Raw genomic sequence first — 14,668 nt, forward strand, 5'->3', positions numbered from 1 at the left:
GGCTGGCAATGCTGCAGTGGTTCTCTTGTTCTCATTCTGCATATACACTCTTGGTCACTAAAATATGCACCCCAGGCTTTGGAAGGAGAAAGAACCTAGAATTAGTTTTAAGAAAAATAAAATATTGTTAATTATCTTCTGATTTTTACATGAAATTCCAGGGTTCCTGGGGCTCTAGACAGGTGCCTTTGGAGGTGGAAGTCTTCAGAGACCAGCAATGAAAGAAGTAAAATAAAATATCTGTGGTAGACCTGATTCCCCATTGCCATGCCCTTTGTGTGGCCACTTACAACACCTCAAAGTGGGCAGAAAGTGCTACCAGAACATTGCTCCTGAAGAGTTTTTCACCCACTTTGCACTGGTGCAAATGACTGAACAGTTATAGAATCCTCCCTTTGCCCCTCAGATCAGAAAGGACGCTGATGCAGCCATAGCTAGTCTGAATTACCCCTCTCAAACCCCCTGTCCTGGTCTCTCTCCTCCCAATTCTCCCCGTGCTGCGGCCACAGCACCCACTAGAAGGGCCAGGGGCTGTCCATATTAGAGCCATATACTGGGCTGTGGGCCTGCCCCCTCACTTCCCAGCTCAGTTGTCAGCTGGGCTGGCATCCATCCGGGGCTTGATCCTCCCCCCCACAAGTAACAGACTGATCCTCACTGCTCTACCCAGTGCAAAGAGGCCATAATACAAACGGGAGCCAGGCCCGTATTGTGACTGGGTCCACCCTGCAGAGCTCTGCGTGCGTATGTGTGCAAGTGAGAAAGAGAGAGAGATCCCCAGTGATCTTCCAGCAAAACCATGAGATGGCAGCACTGAGGGCCCTTTCTGCACCTCGGCCAGAGGGGCATCATAGCAATTCCACACCCCACCCCACCTTTCAATGGTTGATGGAACTGAAGCTTAAAATCTATGAGCACAGCCCCTGCTCTCCCAGGCCTCCCCCTTCTTGCTCGACCCCCACCCCCATTCCATCTACCCCATCATCCATTTATTTCCTCTGCTTCCTTCCTACCCCCCTCTCCACCACTCCCTTTCACCCCTTCGCTCTGCAAGACAAAGGAGAGAGGGAAATGGTGAGATGGAGCAGTGGAGGGGATCCCATGCTGGGGTAGTGGGAGCTGGGGCACCCCATCTTTTTTGAGGGCTTAGTTGGGATGTGAGTAGGGTTGCCAACTTGGTAATATTTAAAAAACAGACACTCCAGCAGGAGTGCCAGAGCCTCCCCTGCCGCGCCCATTCCCCTGAGGCCCTGACCCATCCACTCCTCTTCCCTCCTTCCCCCGTCGCTTGCTGCTTTTCCCCTTACACTCTCCTCCACCCAGGTCAGGAGGGACTCGCCTGCGGAGCCAGGGCTGGGAGCTGCAGCCACCCAACGAAGGTAGGAGGCGGCCCCAGCTGAGCAGAGGCTGGTGCAGGTGATGACCCGGCGCCTCTCCACTTCCCTCACCCGCAGTAACCAGACTTTGAGTGTCCAATAGATCTGACCGGACACAATCTGGTCCCCTTTAAAACCGGACTTTCCAGTCGAAAACTGGGCACCTGATCACCTTAGAGTGGTGTCTTGACCTTGTGCTGGCCCTCTACACAGGGTGAATTTCACCCTAAAAGTTCAGGTAACATACAGTACAGAATCAGATATTGCCTAGCAACAGGGGCTTCCCAAGATCCATCAGTCACTCACCTGGCGCTCCCCCCAAACGTGGGGAAGCAGTGACACAAAACAGCCTCATGGAACCACCCAAGTACAACTGAAAATTTAGCCCAGGACAAGAAATGCTTTGGTGGTTGTTGCAAATCTCATGAAATTTCACCATGAGGCGATGTTGCTCAGTTGTTCACATTCATCCATTGGTGGGGTTTTTTGTGGGTTTGTCAGGGGTGGTTTTTTTTGTTTTCGGGTTTTTTTTGCAACTGACAGATTATATTTTGCTAAAACAAGCCACAAAAATGAGGAAATAATTGGGGACAACTCCCCAAATGGTTACATTTTCACAAAGATGTGATTTCTCACTCCTGTCCCACTGGTGACCATTTTTCCACCTGGCCCTGCAACACACTAATGGATCCCACAATTTTGCCAGCTTCCCTTTGATTAACTCAGGCCCTAACCTTCTAACCTGATTAATTCAAGTGGACCCATGAGCATATATGGAGCCATCTTGGGGCTTTGCAGAGATTCAGGGCTCCACCCTCATGAATCAGATTTTGCAGCATCAGGGCCTGAGAGTTTGTTTCATCTGTAATCTGTGTGGTTTTGCATTTCTGTCACTCGCTAAGTATCCCACACCTGGCCCCGCTGAACAGACTGAGCCTAAACTTCTCAGACAATTGAATATATTTTTTTCCTTTCAGAAGAGGATGTGTAATTTATTTTACATGCATTGCTTACAGATGAGATTAGATCTGGAGCATCATAGCAACCTCACTGCTGAATTGGAGAGAAGAGAATGCATTTCATGTGCTGTAGAGATGTGTGACGTCACTCTGAAACTGTATCCCGCAAGGATTCGATCAATAGGTGTCTGCAAATCATATCTCGAAGTAGGGCACAGTAGGTCAGATCCAGAAGCAGGGAGGCCCTGGCCCGCAGCCTGTGGAGTAGAGCAGGGCAGCAGATGTGATTCCCGGTGCTGTGCTGGCATTTGCAGCTGGGAGTGTGGATTCCAGGTTCACCCTTTCCCTGCTTTCTTGCTCATGGTTCCATGGCTGGGCTTCTCCACGGCACAAGGCGATCTCAGGTCGTTTCTGATGGCTGGTGTGTAATGGCTTCGCAAAGACTTATGGGAGCAGCATTGCAAGATACCAACCCAATTTTGTGTGGCCATGGGAAACATGTTCCCTCCTCCAAGGAATGTCCATAGTTTGCTTGATCTCCTAGGTTGCTAATGATTGCTTTGTGACCTGTATTGGGGAAAATCCATACATGTGGCTAGGGATGTGCTGATCCATCTACTTCGCCTCTCCACCTCTGACGTGGCTTCGGCAACTCCACCACGTGGAGTAGCTTTATCCGTGCGACATGGCCTTCAGCCAATACATTTTGAGACAGTGGCAGTGACAATACTTAGCACTGAAATAGCACTTCACATGCGCAAAGCAATGTATAGACATTAATCAATTGAAAACACCCCTGTGGGATAGGGAGAGTGAGCTACAAGTGCCCAAATTCTGGACCAGACCAACCACGATCATTCATCATTTTGGCTACTTATCTCAGGTCCGTCAGATGGATCTGATGGGAGGATTTTGCCACTACAGCCCGTACATTGTTCTCAAACAGAGCAGTTAGATTACAGCAAGGCTAAGATTCGCAATTTAACAGACCACATCTCCAGAGTGCATTCTGAAGCAGAGCGTCCCTCTATATTTGTGGATAAGAGCCATAACTGGCAATCCCACAGTGGTTTCCTTTGTTCCTGGACATTCGAATGTACCCTTTGTCACCGAAATATTCACCCCAGCTGTTGGAAGGAGAAAAAGCACAGAATTAAACATTAAGAGAATAAAACACCTTTCTTTATAGGCAGGGTTCCCCTCCCCCATTTTCTCATGTGTTTCAAGCTGTTTAAAAAGAGCATCCAATTCACATCAGTACAGACACATACGTGCACAGCTCTACACAGCTCACTTATACCCCACGCATATCCCAGGAGCATGTTATTCTATAGATAAATACAGCTCAGTGATGGATTTTCTTTTACCTGTTTTTCACAAGCCAAAAGTCCTTCCCATCCAGGGTGCCATAGCCGATAACTAGAACCCCATGATTCACATCATCAGTGCAGCGTGGATCATCGTAGACTCCTGGAAGGAAAGAATACGCAATCACATGGGAGGAAAAAAAGCCAGTAGTGACTTCTCTGCTCAGTAAAGTTGTTGTGAGTAACCCACATGGTACCAACATGCCTCTAACCTGATCCCCTGTAAAGGGGGGGGGGTAATAATAACAATCCCTCACTCTTTTCATCAGTAGATCACAAAGCAGGTCAGTCTTATTATCTCCATTGTGCAGATGGGGAAACTGAGGCACAGAGCAGGCAATGACTTGCCCTGGGAATAGAACTCAGCTCTCGTAAACCCCTGGGCTGAGTTTGAAGCTACACAAATTTGCAGCCAAAATATCTGACAATGCCTGGAATACAACCCAGTGAAAACTAATAAAAAAAAGCACAGGTTAATGTAAGCCTTGCCCACTTTGAGGGGCATTCTGTCCCCCTCTAGTGGTGGCTGGGCCACAGAAAGGTTGATGAGCCTCCCACAGCCTTGGTTAGAAGAGGTTGGGTCTTACAGATCAAGCAGGAAAGGCTCATGTGTTAAGATTCAGAAGTCCCACGTTCCTTCCCCGCTGCTCACCCCGGCGCACTGGCATTACATTAACATGAGTGAAGGGTCCACCCTGGGGTGCTATTTTAATGACACCCTGTAAGACACCAGCAGGAACTGAACCCGGGGTCGTTAACCCTTGAAGCACCTTTCGAGCTAAAGGAGCATCTCCGGTCATTTGTTGTTATTATTAATCTGTGTCACAGGAGCACCTGCCAGCCCCAGACATAGACCAGGGCCCCCTAGGCGCTGTACAAACGCAGAACAAAAGGATCGTCCCTGCCCCAAAGAGCTTCCAATGTAAGAGTACGTCCACACTGCACACTCCTTATTGCAGCGTGTAGACTGTATACACTACACACACACCCCGCATAAACAGCAGGGTAGACGGCTTAGGGGAGTAAAGACTTACTTGAACCCTTAGGGTATATGCCCTACACGGTTTCTACATGGCCAAGCAGGGCCTCCCCCATCTGCACTGCTCATTTTAGCAGTGTCATACGTCGCTACCTCCCCGCTGCTGGGGCCTTTTTCTGCCACAGGGAAAGACTCCAGCAGCGGGAGGTAGTGGGGAAAAACTCTGACAGCTCCCACTGCCTCCAGCGCCAGAACCTTCCAGTGCTGTGGGTAGCTACACAGCGCAGTGCCTTTAACAGCCATGTGTAGCTACATCTACCCTACAGGCCACCACCACCGGTATGCAGTAGAGATATATCCTAGGTGTAAGACAAGAGACATTAGCTTCTAGCAGTAGTAGGCTTTTATCCTCTTGCCAGCTGCTAGAGGGGCTGGAGCACCCATGGGGGAAAAATAGTGGGTGCTCAGCACCCACCAGCCACAGATGATGGGCGGCACCACCAAAGGCACCGCTGATCAGCTGTTCGGCAGCTAGGGGAGGCACTTGGGGAAGGCAGAGAGCAGTGAGCGGGGAGGGGGCTTTGGGGTAGAGGTTGGAGCGGGAAGAGGTGGAGCAAGGGCGGGGCCTCAGGGGAAGGGGTGGAGTGGGGGTGGGGCCTCGGGGCGGAGCGGGGGTGGAGCATCCCTGGGGAAAAGTAAAAGTCAGCTCCTATGAACCAAGGGGTAACAGGATGGTGTCATTCACAAACAGCAAAACATGCATTCAGCTGCCTGTGACCTTTGTTTGATAATGACTGTAACTTATTGCGGGGTCAAAAGATTCCAGGAAATAACAAGAAAACAAAAGCCAGGTCTCCATGGGAAGAGCACAATGTGCACGTCTCCTCAGTAACAAGCTGCAGAACAAATAGCAACTTCCTCCACATTCCCCTTTACATTTAAAGAGACAGTCCACAGAAAGCAAAGGCATCAGTGCTTCAAACTATGTACAGCACCGGGCACGAGGTGTTCTAGCTTAGAGAACGTACCTGATCTGTACAGGAAAAACGAAGGCTGTTTCGCATCTATGGCGACAGACACAGGTCCGATATTGGCTACAGCATCCTTCAGGGCTGCTTCATCGGCATGCGGGAGCTCAACGAACTTGGAGCAGGTGGCGGCTCGTGTGGCAGGGTTATAGTGACATGTTCCGTTCTGGCAGTGGCAAAGAGCAGATGAAACGGACATTTCAGCCTCTGGCATGAACATCTGACCCACTCGCAACATTTGTTTATCTCCCTTCTATTCCCCTCTGTTGTCTGAATTCCTCTGGAGCATTCCTTCTGCCTCTGGGCATCGAGATCAGAGCTGAGGGACTAATTCATTTTTCAGTTCAGTGACTTACCCAGAAAAAAAAAAAAAAAAAAAAATAAGAAAACAAAACAAAAACATAAAAAAACCCACTGGTTTGTTTCAAACCAATATTGCATTTTTCCAGGTTTTTTTGCTGAAACAAAAAATCAAAAAAATTTCATTTGGTTCAAATGAAACATTTCGAATGTTATTTCATTTCCAAATGAGCTGTCAAAATGGTTCCTTTTGACATTTCCGGGGGGAAAAAATCAGGGGAGGTTTTGGCCCAAAAATATTTGCCAAATTTAGGTCAAATTCACAAATAGTTTTGGATGTCCTGAAAAGAGCATTTTCAGCCAATTTTAATTCACTCAGTGTTAATCTCTCTCCTTTCCCATCACTCAGGTAAGGAGAAATATGAGGATTCAGCTTTCAATGACAGCAGTGAACATTTGCAGCACGCATTTCACCGATGGATTTATGAGACTCCATGCCTCTGGGACAGAGGGAAGTGTGATTAGCTGGGTTTCACAGAGAAGTCAGAGGAACAAACAGAGCTAAGATTACAACCCAAGTGACCTGAGCACAAGTCCCTCTGCTCTAGCCATTAGGCACCACTCTCCACCCAACATTGGGAGTGGACGTCAGGAATACTGACGCCAAGTTTTACTGCTCTAACGACTGCCTGCAGACCTCTTCTCTTGTTCTTTGTGCTGACACAAACAGCACAGGAAGACCCAGCAAAACAGGCCACAAAGAACAGAATGCTACACACTCGCCAGAAGAGATGCCAGCAACAGACTACAAAAAGGACTAGGGAGTCTCTGTGTTTTGGGGGGATGTCTACACGGCATTCTTCAACCTGGGTCTCTGGGATCCAGGCTTGCAGACTCAGTGTTTCCAAGACCACTCTTCAGCATCCACACTGCACTGTAAACCTGGGTTTACAATTGCTGGGCCCAGGTCTCACAGCTGTGCTAATGTGTCCATACTGCCCTGCACAGACCTTCTGACTCAGGTCTGCAGCTTTTGCTGCACCCACTCTGCAAAATGACAAGGCTTGGACGCAAGTCAGCAGGACTCGGACTCTGACCTACCCTTCTAGCAGAGTCCTAGGACCTTGGGCCTGAGCGCTTGCTGACCTGAGTCAGGCTGATTTGTGTGTGGATGGAAGGGGAGCCTTAATCAGAACCCGAGCTTTGCGTGCAGTGTAGACAGACCCTCTCTGTGTCTGTCTGAAATCTGGATACCAACCTGAGCTGTGTACGGATAGGAAGCGTCCGAATCAATGCCATCATTATCAATGATGTACTGGAAGGCGTAGGTCATAAATCCACCGCTGCAGCCGTGGTTCCAATACATAGTGGAACAGTCAACTAGGTTCTGTGCGCTAAGAGACACCAGGTTTCCAGTTTTCAGTTTCACCTGGGCTTCTAGGGCACCGACAGCACTGAAAGCCCAGCAGGCGCCACAGGGCCCCTGAAAAAGCCAGAGAGATGCACTGAGCCACTGCTGTGATGGGCACCCATGTCAGCAAAGGGAACAGATTGAGCCTCCCACCTGATTCTTCACATCAGTAACACATCCTTTGTCCCTCCAGTCCATGGAGTCCGGCACTTGGCTGCCCGGGCGTGGCTTGTAGGTGGAATTCCGGTCAGGTCGGTGGGGAATTTTCACTCCAGTTAACAAAGCAGCCACTTCCTCGCTGGTCTAGTTAAAAGAACACACACACCCCTTCAGACTGACATCCCCAAGGAGTTGTGAGATTGCACAAGAATTTCAGCCTTTTTTTTTTTTTTTTTTAAGTTTCCATCTCTCGTGTAGCTGTGGAGACCTGCAGGAAAACATAACCCTTAAAAGCGCAAAACCCAGAGGCAAATAAAAAGAATCCCCAGACTTAGACTTTTTTTTTAATGCCAGGATTTTTAAGCCCCCCATGATTTTAGGGGCCTGACTCCTGAGTTCTGAATGCTTGGCGTTGGCTGTAACGGGATCTGAAGCACAAGCCCCTGCAATTTCAGTTAAAGGAGCAACTTCTTTAACCCGCAATGGCCTAGCAGACAGGTTGTGTGTTATTCCACACGTGACATTCCTCATGGGGCTAAGGGAGGGTGGCAGACACAGTAAGGTAGAGAAGCAGGAACCTGCGGGAATGGGATTCCAAAACTTTTGACCTCACATGCACTGTATGTGCAAGGTCAGACTCACACAGCTTGGAGGATGCCATTTGATACAGAAACATTCTGGGGGGAGGGGAGGGATCACACCAGCAGCGGGCTAGCAGGGGTGGAGTCCCTGCACTTAAAAAATCAGGACTACCCCCCTGATGGCAGATTTCCCACACACACCCCTGACCCAAGCAAGTAGAACAAAGATCTGCACAGCTCTCGGGAGCGGTGATGGGGGCAGGTTTGCTGCTGGAGGACGCACAGGGGTGGTGTGGTTTGTGGACCTACCTCTGCACTGCTCATACTGACACAGGATTGGCTGGAGCTTATTCTGCCCCCGATTCAGTTACATTCTCTGTCCACAGCACTCCCAGGGAAATACAGATAATTCCCAGATGCCCGGTCACTTGGTCTGTAGCGATATTTTTTTAAACTTACCATGTCTGCCAGGTGGTTCATGCCCAACTCATAGGAATGCAGCCCCAGTGAGTGCTCAAGGTTATGCAGCATAACGAGCTTGAGGTTCTTTTCCCAGATCACGCGCCGTTCCCCTTCCTCTTTCTGGAACAAAAGCACAGCCCCCACAATACTATCAATAGCCCAGAGGAAACCATCTGCAGTATAAATGAGTTATAGTTCTACAGTGCTTTTTTATCCCCCACGAACCTGAGTGCTTTGCAAAAATCTTGCCCAGATCCTACAACACTCACTCAAGCAAAACTTCCTAGGAAATCAAGGGGAGTCTTAACAAGTTAAGCGTGGCAAGATTGAGTCCTTCCCCACCCTCGAAATGCAGCCAGTTCTGGAGTAGTGTACAGCAGCTTTTTAACAGCACATAGCAACACTACACAACAGGGTAGGACAATAAGAGAAGAATCACATAGTATCCACTTAAATCATCAGGGGGAATTATAGGGAGGCAGAATGTAATTGCCACCAGGACAGTGATGATACCCTGTAATTTAGGAGGAAAGTACTGTAGGATTCGCTAATGACCCCAAGCAGTCGGGGCCTTCAACTAAGCCAAAGTAATTAAGGAGCGGAACATACAGTTAGGATGCAAAACAATATCAAGAATCAAACATTCACAATACAGCTTACAGCTGTACAAATCACTGACTTTTTGGTTTGGCAGCCAAACCAAACAATGTTTTAAAAATCACTTGAAGATTTTTGGATTTGGGTCAAACGTTTTGCTTCATTTTGGAGCTTTTTAAACCTTTTTATTTAGTTATTGTGAATAGAACAGAGGGAAATTCCAACACGAAATGGCTTTCCAAAAGAAAAGACAAAACAGTTCATTTATTAAACTCTGAAATGAACCATTTTTTCCCACCTTTCCATCTTATTTTTTTTAATTTGATTAAAACAATTTGCCAAAATCGAGCGGAATTCCCCAGTTGTTTCTGTCAACCCAAGTCTGCATTTTTCCACACACACAAAAAAAGAGTTGTGTGAAAAACGTCACCTGGTTCTATATCCCAAATAAAACACGCTTTAAGAAATCAGCTAACCCCCTGGGATGGTTTTGGCAAGGTGGAGGGTACATACAGGGCCCAATGCTCATTGAAGCTGAATGCACTTCTGAAAGCAGAGAGAGCTTTACAGTCTCCAGGAGAGGAGCAGGAGGCACCAATCTCAGTGAGAGCTGCCAGAGGGCTGGCATGCCAAGGTCCTGGATACCTGCTGACCGGAGGGGAGATGGTGATGGAAATCCCCCTCCCCCACTTCGAACCCACAGCTGCACAGACCCCACCTTGTGGCTGTATTGCTTGCCATAGGTTTTCTTCCAGAGCTCCCAGTGGTTGTCCAGCGTCGGGTCTGAGTGTAGATGTGCAGTAGCAGCAGAAGCAAGAGAGGCCAGGAAGATACAAAGCAACAGCTTCATTCTGGTCAGCTAGGAAAAAAAAAAAAAAAAAAAGAGCAGGCTGGTGAAAGATAATATCTGCATGGTTAAGTCAAGTGTCTCAATTTCCTCCACTCAGTGATGGTGCAAAAGATCCAACACTGACTTGCTGAGATTTCTCCGCTCTCTCTGCCAGGAGCAAAGTGTCAAGAAGCAAACCCTGACCCTGCAGCAGCTCTCACACTTGTACCTCTTGGGGGCGAAGGGGCAGGGGAAGGGGCTTCCTGGAACCCCATACGACAACAACGGACTTGAAAGGAAAACAGAGCTAGGTGAATGGATAATATCCCCCGGGTACTTCCACAGCTCCTGAACTGGATCTTGGACCTGGACCTGGGCATCAGAGCCTGGTATAAGGGATACAGCGGGGCGGGAGGGATAGAGCTAGCGAAAGTCAGAGACATTCCCAGCTGGGGTGGGAATTGATGTAGCTTCACTGAGGTCAATGAGTTTGATCCCTAGGTGGTGTAAACTGGTGTCACTCCATTCTGGTCACTGCAGCAAAGCTGATTTACACCTGCTGAGGATCTGGCCCAGAGAGATTTGGGTGAAGAGGGCTTGGATTTTCAAAGGAGCCCAAACAATTTTCAAGGGAGTTAGGCAACCATATCCCATTAACTCTCACCTAACTCCCCTAGGTTCCTTTGAACACTCCAGCCAAGATAGGAAGATGGAGAGGTTTATGGAGCTAGAGAGACAGAGAGAGAGACAGAGCAGGTGTATGAGAATAGATAGATAGATAGAGAGGGTGTATGGCAAGTGAGAGAGAGGGTGTTGAATAGATAGATAGAGGGGGTTATTGGAAGAGAGAGACTTTTATATGGGGATAGAAAGACAAGACTGATACACGCTGGTGTCTGCAGATGCAAACTCTCTACAAGCAAAATACAAAACATCATTTCTTGATTTTACTTCCTCAAACACATTCTTCCAAACATGACGAAGAGGAGATTTAAAGTACAAGGGGAAAAATAAAAAGCCAAACATACCTGACGGGAGTTCGCCCAGTGGAGATTTCTAGGCAGGAATCCTGAACTGATCAGCAGGCAGCAAGAATTCCCGCAAATTCTCCTCCCAAGGTTGGCTCCTGAGTGAACCCTAACACCCTTCCTGCTCTGACTGCATGCCTAGAAGAAGGAGTTCGGTTTGCTCTCCCAGGCTCGTCACATGGGACTGTGAATGAGGAAATGGCAGGACCTCTGCTTTCACTTTTACTGTGACTGTATCAAAATAGGGATGTTCACTATGGCTGCAGGCTGATTTTCAGTCCCCAGCGCCGGAAGACTAAAATCAGATGTTTTTCCTTCCCTTCTCAGACCCTACAGCACATGATTTGGAGAGTTATAAAATAAACTAGTAGGGTCAACATTTTCAAAAGCTCAGACAGGTGCAAACAGTCGCTGGGACCTCCCTTTTGGGGTTTAAGTTATCATCCGTATTATGGTAAAACCTAGAGATCCCGGTTGAGATCAGGACTCAGTTGCACCGGGTTCTTCATGAACACAGAGGGAAACACAGAGCCTGCCTCCCTGAGTTCACAAGCTAAATAGATAAAGACAGACAAAGGGCAGGGGAAAACTGAGGCACAGATCAGGGAAGCAATTTGCCCAAGGTCACACAGCAGGGCAGGGCTAGTGCAGGGACTAGAATGCAGGTCTCCTGAGTTGCAGTCCAGTGCCTGCTTCACTGGGCATTTAGGCACCCAGCACGCTCTCCGAGCCGGTGTTTGGTTTAGCCTCAACTGCCTGAGCACCCAGCATTGACTGGGATTTTCAGAGCACCCAGGCACTTTCCTGAGTGCACAGGGCTGAGCAGAAATGCCCTCTAGGTGCAGATTTTTTATTCCTTACGCCACCCGTTCCTAAACTGAACTTCGCACCCCTTATTCCCTGATAACCAGAAACTTCTATGCTTAAACTCTGTACCGTTTTCTTTTTATTTTAACATCTTAATAAAATTATTAAATCTGAATGCAGGGTGGAGAATGCTGTTATCAATGTGTTGTCATTATGGTATGAATGAAGGGCTTAACCCTGTCCCAAATTAGGGGGGGTCTGGGGATCAGGACTGGTTTAACCTGTTCTTTCCCACTGCTGCACCCACTTCGGGGGCACCTGTTTCCAGGGGGTGGCATCTCTCCCCGGGGCACTCCTGCTCTCAGCGGGTGGGCATAGCAATTCCCCACCCCACGGTCCAATGGTTGATGGAAATGAAGCTTAAAATCTGTGAGCACAGCCCCTGCTCTCCCAGGCCTCCCCCTTCTTGCTCCAACCCCATCCCCATTCCATCTACCCCATCATCCATTTATTTCCTCTGCTTCCTTCTTGCCTTCCAGCCCCCCCTCCCCCACCACTCCCTTTCACCCCTTCACTCTGGAAGGCAAAGGAGAGAGGGAACTGGTGAGATGGAGCAGTGGAGGGGATCCCATGCTGGGGTAGTGGGAGCTGGGGCGCCCCGTCTTTTCTGAGGGCTTAGGTGGGATGTGAGTAGGGTTGCCAACTTGGTAATACAGTAACTCCTCACTTAAAGTCATTCCGGTTAACGTTGTTACGTGACTGATCAATTAGGGAACATGCTTGGTTAAAGTTGTGCAATGCTCCCCTATAAAGTCGTTTGGCAGCCGCCTGCTTTGTCCACTGCTTGCAGTAAGAGCAGCCCGCTGGAGCTAGCTGGTGGGGGCTTGGGACCAGGGTGGGCCGGCAGCCCCCCATCCGCTCCCAGCTCCCCTAAGTTCCCTGTGCGGCAGCCGCCCAGCAGGCTACCAATTGCCGGCAGTTCAGCTGTCCCTCCCCCCACTGCCATGTGCTGCTCCTGCCCTCTGCCTCGGAGCTGCTCCCAGGAGCCTCCTGCTTGCTGTGCAGGGGCGGGAGAGAGGGGGGCTAATGTCAGGGTGTCCCCCTCCCCCCTGCTCCTGCACCCCACTTACCCCATCTCCATGAGAGGAGAGGGGTGGACACAACAGGGCTCAGGATGGAGGGAGCTTCCTGGGAGCAGCTGCTGTCTCAACTTGCTGATCTACTTAAAAGGCAGTGTACTTAGGATGTGGTCAGTGTGCGTCTCTCTCTCACACACAGGGTATGTGTCTCTGTCTCTGTCTGCCATGCTGTCTCCCCTCCCTCCATTCGTGCTGTCTTGTAGAGTGTGAGGCTACATTAACAACAATGGCTTAACCCTTGAGGGCTCAGCCAAAAGCTAGTTCATCATTTAGCAGTAAGGCATTCCCTGGGAAATATCCCACCCTCTGACTTCACCACCTCAACCAAGCTTCACAATCATCATCACTGTGTACAGTATTAAATTGTTTATTTAAAATTTATACTGTGTGTATATATATATATATATATATATATATAGTCTTTTGTCTGGTGAAAAAAATTTCCCTGGAACGTAACCCCCCCCATTTACATTAATTCTTATGGGGAAATTGGATTCGCTTAACATTGTTTTGCTTAAAGTCGCATTTTTCAGGAACAGAACTACAATGTTAAGTGAGGAGTTACTGTATTTAAAAACCGGACACTCCAGCAGGAGTACCAGAACCTGCCCTGCCCCGCCCATACCCCTGAGGCCCCGCCCCATCCACTCCTCTTCCCTCCTCCGCCTGTTGCTTGCTGCTTTTCCCTTTACATCCCCCACCGCCCTGCTCTACCCAGTGCAAATAGGCCATAGTGCAAACAGGAGCCAGGCCCATAATGTGGCTGGGTCCCTCCTACAGAGAGCTCTATATGTGTGTGCGTGTGTGTCTGCATGCCAGAATCTCCCCTTCCCTGCCTATTTCCCCCAAAAGCCCCGCCTCTGCCCCGACTCTTCCCCTGAGGCCCAGCCCCATCCACTCCTCTTCCCTCCTCCCCCTGTTGCTCACTGCTTTTCTCCTTCCATCCCTCGCCACCTGGGTCAGGAGGGATTTGCCTGTGGAACCAGGGCTGGGAGCTACAGCCACTCAACAAAGGTAGGAGGCGGCCCCGGCTGAGTAGAGGTTGGTGTGGGTGATGATCCAGTGTCTCCCTCGCCCGCAGTAACCAGACGTTGAATGTCCGGTCAGTAAATCTGATTGGACACTGTCTGGTCCCTTTTAAAACCGGACTTTCCAGGCAAAAACTGGGCACCTGATCAAATGGCGTCTAGACCTTGTGCTGGCACTCTGCACAGGGTGAATTGCATCCTAAACGTTCAGGTAACAAACAGCACACAGTCAGACATTGCCTAACAACAGGGGCTGCCCAAGATCCATCAGTCACTCACCTGGCGCTCCCCGCAAACGAGGGGAAGCAGTGACCCAAGACAGCCTCATGGAACCACCCAAGTACAACTGAAAATTTAGCTAAGGGCAAGAAATGCTTTGGTGGTTCTTGAAAATCTCATGAAATTTCACCATGAGGCGATGTTGCTCAGTTGTTCACATTCATCCATTGATGGGGTTTTTTGTGGGTTTGTCGGGGATTTTTTTTTTGCAACTGACAGATTATATTTTGCTAAAACCAGCCACAAAGATAAAGAAATAACTGGGGACAAGCTCCCCAAATGGTTACATTTTGACAAAGATGTGATTTCTCACTACTGTCCCACTGGTGATCATTTTTC

General features: G+C 49.0%; 1 protein-coding gene across 3 annotated transcripts; it reads right to left on the reverse strand.

Moving 5' to 3' along the window:
• Nucleotides 1-2,318: 2,318 nt before the first annotated feature.
• LOC119564251 (cathepsin S-like) lies at nt 2,319-11,494 on the reverse strand. Of its 3 annotated transcripts, none has more exons than XM_037883572.2 (8): nt 11,077-11,494; nt 9,938-10,075; nt 8,620-8,742; nt 7,574-7,723; nt 7,268-7,492; nt 5,710-5,875; nt 3,703-3,805; nt 2,319-3,462 (listed from the first exon to the last, which is right to left on the reverse strand). In XM_037883572.2, exons 2-8 carry the CDS (start codon nt 10,067-10,069, stop codon nt 3,363-3,365), a joined length of 999 nt encoding a protein of 332 aa, XP_037739500.1. In that variant the 5' UTR covers nt 10,070-10,075; nt 11,077-11,494; the 3' UTR covers nt 2,319-3,362. The 3 variants fall into 3 exon arrangements, with proteins under 3 accessions (XP_037739500.1, XP_037739499.1, XP_037739501.1); XM_037883571.2 differs by having other exon boundaries at nt 9,938-10,078; nt 11,077-11,489; XM_037883573.2 differs by lacking the exon at nt 9,938-10,075.
• Between the last annotated feature and the right edge of the window lie 3,174 nt (nt 11,495-14,668).

Source organism: Chelonia mydas, chromosome 24, assembly GCF_015237465.2.
Source record: "Chelonia mydas isolate rCheMyd1 chromosome 24, rCheMyd1.pri.v2, whole genome shotgun sequence".
In the NCBI taxonomy this organism is placed as follows: domain Eukaryota; kingdom Metazoa; phylum Chordata; order Testudines; family Cheloniidae; genus Chelonia; species Chelonia mydas.